This window comes from Canis aureus, chromosome 17 (assembly GCF_053574225.1).
Source record: "Canis aureus isolate CA01 chromosome 17, VMU_Caureus_v.1.0, whole genome shotgun sequence".
NCBI lineage: Eukaryota > Metazoa > Chordata > Mammalia > Carnivora > Canidae > Canis > Canis aureus.
This window is the reverse complement of record NC_135627.1, coordinates 57015310-57022842: the sequence shown is the minus strand read 5'-3', so window position 1 is coordinate 57022842 and position 7533 is coordinate 57015310. Positions and strand designations below refer to the sequence as shown.

The window sequence follows — 7533 nt, the reverse complement described above, 5'->3', positions numbered from 1 at the left end:
AGAAGGCAGGTGGGACCTGGGCTAGAGGATGGGAAACCCGAGTGCACGCAAGTGGCAGTGGACACTAGGCCCCCGCAGGTGAAGGAAGGGGGTGCGGCTGGAGCCACGCTGAGTGCACCCACCCAGGGGAGGGGTGGAGAGATGCCCCAGGGCCCGGGCAGGTGGGGGGGCGGGGGGGGATGCGGAGGCCCCAGGTGGGCAGCTGGGTATGTAGAGGGGAGCGGAGAGGAGTTACCCGAGACGGGGCCCAGCTTGGTGCAGAGACGCGGCGAAGCACGCAGGGAGCAGATCTGGGGCAGCCCTAGGTGGGGCTGGAACCTAGGAACCCCCGCCGTGGGGGCGACACTCCTCAGTGGGGTCGGAACAGACCCGGAGGCCCGGTGTCTGCACCTGCACCCGCGGGCGCAGCTCCTGGTCCCCAGCACGGCGGGGGGGGGGGGGGGGGGGCTCAGATCCTCTGGGAAGCTTCTCCTCCACGTGTGAGGCTCCGAATGAATGAGCCCTCAGGCCAAGCGCTTCCAGGGAAGACTAGTCCGTTGCACGGTATATGCTTTTAATAAGTTTCCAAAAAAAAAAAAACCAAACAGCCCTGGTGCCGATACTTAGGGGGGCGCCCCGGGTGCCTGAGCGCCCAGCCCCGCCGCCGCCGCCCCCCCGCCCCCGCGCACCTGCCCCGCCTCCGCGTCAAACGCCGTCTCTCCAGCGTCTCACATTAGAAAAAAGACAAACCCACAAACTTCCCCGGGTTAACGTGGAGCCGAAAAGAGAAACAAGGGTGGGGGTGGGGCGTGGAATGAAAACCACAGCCCCCCGCGGGGCCCGCCGCCCCGGCTGAGCCGCCCCCGCCGTCTGACCCGCGGACCGAGGGGGAGTCCCCCCCGCGGCCACGGGGTCCCGCGCTGGGCTCGCGTCCGCGTGCTGGGAGGGGCTCCCCAAGGGAGCCCACGGGGGCGGAGGGGGGCGGGGGGGCGCCGGGCTGAGCCCTGGGGGGAGGGTACCGGGTTGGGCCCACGGGAGGGGAGGTAGGGGGGAGTGGTCGCGGGGCTGAGCCCATGTGGGCGGAGGGGGGGGTCGCCGGGCCGAGCCCTGGGGGTGGTACCGGACTGAGCCCTCAGGCGGGGAGGGGGGAGTGGTCACCCGGCTAAGCCCTGGGGGGGAGGGGGCGCCCAACTGAGCCCGGGGGGGCGGGGGTCACGGGGCTGAGCCCACGGGAGGGAAGGAGGGGGCGCCCGGCTGAGCCCACTGGGGGGGGGCGGAGAGGGGTCGCCGGGCTGAGCCCTGGGGGGGAGGGGGGAGTGGTCACCCGGCTGAGCCCGGGGGGGGGGGGGGGGGGGCGGGAGGAGGGAGGGGGCGCCCAACTGAGCCCGGGGGGTGGGGTCACGGGGCTGAGCCCACGGGAGTGGAGGGGGGCGCCGGGCTGAGCCCTGGGGGGGGCGGGGGGGGGCGCCCGGCTGAGCCCTGCGGGGGTCACTGGGTTGAACCCAGCGGGGGAGGGAGGCCACGGGCTGAGCCCACGGGAAGGCGGGGAGTGGTGACCCGGCCGAGCCCAGGGGCGGGGAGGGGAGGTGGGGATCTCCGGGCCGAGCCCACGGGCGGGGGCGGGGGCGGGGGCGGGGGCGGGAGCCCGCACGCCCAGACCGCGCAGGGCTGCAAGCGGCTCCACTCGCGCATGCAGTTTTTGAAGTCAGCAAAACAGAAATCCAATTACCGCCCCATTATGCTGCGTGACGCGGGCGGAGCAGGGCCCGCGCGGCGGCCTCAGGAGCAGGGCAGCTGCCGCGAGCCGCGGGACGGCGGAGCCGGGCTCAGGTGCGGCCCCCGGGGACGGACCTAAGCGCCCCGCCGCGTCGCATCTCCGAGCGCACCTGCTCTCCGGCTCGAGACGGCGCGCGGCCAAGACGTTCCCCATGTCAAGGAGGATTCCCCCGCGTGGGAAGTTGTCTGCCCCTGTTTGCTCGCGACTGCTGCTCTCCTCCTGCGCACCGGGCACGGTGCGAGCCGCAGCTCCCGACGGCGGCCGCGGCGGGTGAGCCCCGAGGCGGGGACGGCGGCCCCGAGCACCTGCCGCGACCCGGGGTGTCCGGACCTGCGGGTCCCGGAGCCGGTGGTGCCCCCGCCCCCCCGCCCCCCCGCCCGGGAGCGCAGCCGTGCCCGGACTGCGGAGGCCCAACCAGTGGGGCCAGCGTCACCGGCAGACCGAGGCAGAGCCCATGGGACGCCTGGAACCACAAAACTTTTCTTTTCCGGCCGGGATCCCAGCGTTCTCCCTGAACGCTCGAAACTCTGCAACGTCTGTGTTAAAAAGTTCAGTCTGCTTTTTTTGACCTTGCTTTGAAGGAAAAAAAAAAAAAAAAAAGGAAAGAAGTGAAACCCAACAAGACTCCACTAACGTTGTGAAGGAAGGAGATCCAAAGAGTCACTGCAGTTCAGCTCCCGGGGGGACAATGGGAGAAAGGAGGCGACCGCAGGAGCCCAGCAGGTGCGCCCGCTTCCGCGTGACAGAGACAGGGGACGGGGAGACGCGTGGCCAGCCGAGGCTCTAACTTGTTACTTTCTCTGGACTTCGTGTGCTACGGATTCCGGCTGAGACATGGATGTCCTCTTTGAGGATAATGCTCCTTTGAGCCCAACCACCAGCTCCTTAATGCCGTCAAACGGGGACCCAAGGCTCTACGGCAACGACCTGAACGCTGGAGACGCGAACACTTCGGACGCATTTAACTGGACAGTGGATGCAGAAAACCGAACCAACCTTTCCTGCGAGGGCTGTCTCTCGCCACCATGCTTCTCCCTACTTCATCTCCAGGAAAAAAACTGGTCGGCTCTGTTGACAGCGGTCGTGATTATTCTGACCATTGCTGGAAACATACTCGTCATCATGGCAGTGTCCCTAGAGAAAAAGCTGCAGAACGCCACCAACTATTTCCTGATGTCACTTGCCATAGCTGATATGCTGCTGGGTTTCCTTGTCATGCCCGTGTCCATGCTAACCATCCTATATGGTGAGTGGCAGCAGCCTCCCAGCTGTACCCGCCGGGTACACGCAGCATGTGCATGCTCCGAGCAGATGAGCCGGGCCCAGGGGCCCAGCTGACCACCAGGGTTTATTTATAGACCAGGGGCTCCCCTGTCACACTACTCCAATCTCAAAGTGAGCTTGCACGTTCGAAAAGCTCAGACAACCTATTATCACCGGAGAGTGTTGTGCTTTGGGACAAGGACACTGTAACGTAGTCACTTTAAGTGCCCCCGACAGAGTCGTCCGGCAGTAATTTATCTGTCATCCTGAAGCCACTTGCTTTCCGCCTCTGTGTATGCCCAGATCTTCCAGCCTTCAGGACAGAACAGGTGGTTGTTGTTGTTGTTGTGTCTTTGTCACACACAGTTTTCAGCACTTCTAAAGGAGTGGGTAAGACCTTCCCAGGTCCCTGGGAACACTAGTGGGACACAGTTGGGTTTAATGCTAAGATATGCACCCTCTGCCTTAGAGTGAATGAATTATTCCGGTTTCTGCTGTCCCCCCTCACCCCCCAGTAGCTAATTTGGAAGTTTGCCTTTGAATGACCCCCTCAACTCGTGGAGAATAACCATCTCCCATCAACTCCCCGCAGTGTGTTTGGGAGGAGGGTGGAAACCGGTGAGGAAGGCACTGATGAGTCCTGCGCTCTCCACCAGCCCGGGGACAGTCAGACCCCTCAGCAGGGAGCAGAATGCCATGCTCTTTTCCAGTTATGAGCAATACAGCCGGATTTCTTTCAAAAAGAACATTTAGGGAGGGGAAAAAATGTATTTAGGCTGCTGACACAGGCCCGTAGCCGTCACCCGGAGCTAGAAATGCTTTGTAAGAGCTGGGTCTTGGGGGGCTCAGAATACACAGGTGTATGCATCACCCGAGCAAGCGGAGAGGAGGAGGGGGATGCAGGGGGGAAGGAGAGGGGCAACGGGGAGCAGGTGCCGGGTGCACGGGGTGGAAACCTCTCCAGGCAAGGCCAGCCCCCCCTCCCTGCTGCACTGCTCAGCCGTCACCCCAGAATGATTTCATCAAATTCGCCTGTGGTTCCCAGACACGCCTCCTAGACCTCACCGCCGCGTCCAAGGCAAAGCCCGGGAGTGGGGCCTGGCTCCCAGGGGCCCCGGAAGGGCACCTAGACCGCTGCAGGGGGGATGGGGGGCCGGGCCGCGGGGGGCGGGGGGGCGCGACCCCGGGGCAGGTGAGGAGCAGAGGCGGCGAGGCCCGCTCGGGGTGCAACGGCGCCCCCTGGCGGCGGGCGCTCGGCAAGCGGCGAGTGGCAGCGGGAGCCGCGCCCCCTCCCGGGACCGCCCCCCACCCACCCCAGCCCGACTCCCGCAGACCTGAGCCCCAGGGCCGACCTCCGCTGCGAGCTCACCGAGGGCGGCGAGGCTCTCGTTTCAGCTCAGGTTTGTGCGTGTGGGTGGGTGTGCAAATATAATCAGAGAGAAGGGCCTTAAGCTAGGACAGCGTGCAGGATGCAAGCCTAAGCCTAGCTGGGGGCACTCGGGAGATGGGTCTGCAAACGCAGGGGTCGTCCAGCCTCGTGGGCCTGGGCTTGTGTAAAGAAACGGCGACGCTCTGTGACCTGCCCTGTGTCAGGTGCTCGGTGCAGCATGCTCGCTGGCGCGGCCACCAAAACACTTTGGGTTTGTGGGACCCCTTGGTGCCCCTCTACATCAACGACAGGGCACGTAGCATATGCATCGTGCACCCGCCTCCTGTGGTGCTTCGCGTATTGGCATCCTCGGGGAGCTTTGGAATACTTGGGGCCCAGCTCTGCCCCTCTCCTGAGCACCGGAGGAAAAGCGCTCCCGCTGATTCCAGAGTGTTACCCCCGGGCCAGCAGCCCCACCCGCAAACGTGTTAGAAATGACTCTCTCCTGCCCCACTGCACAGTCCAGAATCACAACCTCCGGGGGGGGGGGGCAGCAGCACCATTTTATTTTATTCTATTCTATTCTATTTTATTATTTTATTTTATTTTATTTTATTTTATTATTTCATTTTACTTCATTTTTTTACTTTATTTTATTCGTATTTTATTTTATTTTTTATTTTATTTTTATTTTACTTTTACTTTATTTTTTTTTACTTTTACTTTATTTTATTTTATTTTTTATTTTATTTATTTTATTTTATTTTTATTTATTTTATTTTACTTTTACTTTATTTTTTATTTTATTTCATTTATTTTATTTTTTATTTTATTTTACTTTTATTTTATTTTTTTATTTTATTTTATTTTTTTATTTTATTTTTATTTTATTTTACTTTTACTTTATTTTATTTTATTTTTTATTTTATTTTATTTATTTATTTATTTTTTATTTTTTATTTTGTTTTACTTTATTTTTTATTTTATTTTTATTTTTATTTTATTTTATTTTTTATTTTATTTTTATTTTTTTTCTTTTAATAATACATTTATTTTTTTATTGGTGTTCAATTTGCCAACATACAGAATAACACCCAGTGCCCATCCCATCAAGTATCCCCCTAAGTGCCCGCCACCCAGTCACCCCCACCCCCCGCCCTCCTCCCCTTCCACCACCCCTAGTTCGTTTCCCAGAGTTAGGAGTCTCTCATGTTCTGTCTCCCTTTCTGATATTTTCTACCCATTTCTTCTCCCTTCCCATTACCTTTCACTATTATTTATATTCCCCAAATGAATGAGACCATATAATGTTTGTCCTTCTCCGATTGACTTATTTCACTCAGCATAATACCCTCCAGTTCCCTCCACGTCGAAGCAAATGGCGGGTATTTGTCATTTTTATTTTATTTATTTTGTTTTTTCATTTTATTTTATTTTATTTTATTTTATTTTTATATTACTTTATTTTATTTTATTTTATTTTACTTTATTTTTCATTTTATTTTATATATATTTTATTTTATTTTATTTTATTCTACTTTGTTTTATTATTTTCCAGCAGCACCATTTTAAGACCCTGTCTAGGACACTCAGATTTGCTAAAGTTTGAGAACCACTGCTCTTGAACACTTATGACGACAAGAGCACCATACTTTTCTGCGTGGGTTTCACCCACACACATACACACACACACATACACCGAAATCTGAGCTAAATACCTAAAGCTTTATGTAATTATTTTTCCAAATAAAAATATTCCCAATCTGGACTTTTTAATCATTTATTTATTCACATCAACAGCATTTGAGAGACCATCAAATGACATCCCCGTGTGCGCAGTTCTAATGAGTAAGAGGTGGGCTGAACCCCAGGGAACCCAAAGTACATCAAATATGTGAATTGAGTACAGGCGCTGCCCTGCAAGAGGCACTGTAATAGAGGGGCTCAAAAGACAGCGGGACTTCTAACTCATTAAAAACAAAGAGAAAAGGTAGATGCTACGGGACACAGGAAGAGAAATCCCGCAGACAGCCCAATTTGTATTTAGCACAACACACTGGCTTCATTCCAGCCACCAGAAATTTCTTAAACCCTGTGTTCTTCAGCGAGTGTGATCTTACCATACTTAGGTACAATTGTTTTAGGCTCTTTAAAATATTGAAGAGTCTCGTGTTGTCCTTTGCCACCACTTGCGCCTCCCCCCTCCATGGAAACCCTCCTGGCAGGGTGGTTTCCGCACACCGTGGGCCGCCCCAGGTCCCTCACTGACGCTAACCTTCCGCATCACAGGTTACCGGTGGCCTCTGCCTAGCAAACTGTGCGCCGTGTGGATCTACCTGGACGTGCTCTTCTCCACGGCCTCCATCATGCACCTGTGCGCCATCTCGCTAGACCGCTACGTTGCCATCCAGAACCCCATCCACCATAGCCGATTCAACTCCAGAACTAAGGCATTTCTGAAGATCATCGCTGTCTGGACCATATCAGTGGGTAAGTGGGGACAGAACTGCAACGGGGGGCGGGGGGAATGACCATTCGCGCCTTCCAAAGAGACTCGTTCTGTTTTGTGGCACTAAAACCTGACACGGTGACTATGGGGGTTTTGTGGTCATTGCCGCAAGGTAGGTTGTACTGTGGCAATTACCAGATTTGCTGTAGGAAGAAAAAGTCTATGAAGGTCCCTGGCCCGCAATGTAAGGCTGCACAGTTAAGAACAGGTACACCTACAGAGCCAACCTGGGGACTGTCTGTGCTGTGGCCACTTCCAAATGCTCTGCACCCCCATCTCACACCTTCAGATTCACTACTCTAACCCCTGAGCTCCCCCAGAGACCTCCTCGTTTATCATCACTGGACTGGTTGTCAATTCAAAACAGCAGATCCTCATGCTGGAGGATACACAGCTTCTGGAGGCCAGAGAAGGTACCAGGTGCCGTGACGCAGAGGGAGAAGGTGAGGACGGAGGGGCAAGGCCCCACAGGCATTTCTGCCTGCCCAGTACCTCCTCCTGTTATGTCACCACACCCCAGAAGCTTCCAGCACACTTCACTTACTGAGTACACATCCACCTCTCACCAGGATTGACCTTCTGTCAATATTGCTTGTCACCCAACAAGCAGGAAAGCCCAGGTCATGGAAGCCAAAG

At 55.9% G+C, this 7533-nt stretch overlaps 1 protein-coding gene across 4 annotated transcripts in view; it reads left to right on the top strand.

Annotated features, from left to right (window-relative positions):
• Window positions 1–1634: 1634 nt before the first annotated feature.
• Window positions 1635–7533, top strand: part of HTR2A (5-hydroxytryptamine receptor 2A) — a 60793-nt gene continuing 54894 nt past the window's right edge. Inside the window, exons 1-2 of one of the 4 annotated variants that reach the window (XM_077855694.1) lie at window positions 1635–3002; window positions 6678–6878. In XM_077855694.1, coding sequence (XP_077711820.1) covers window positions 2591–3002; window positions 6678–6878 — 613 coding nt within the window. In that variant the 5' untranslated portion in view covers window positions 1635–2590. Of the gene's footprint in view, window positions 3410–4332; window positions 4420–6677; window positions 6879–7533 lie in introns of those variants that run through there. The other 3 variants (XM_077855695.1, XM_077855696.1, XM_077855697.1) reach the window with 3 other exon arrangements.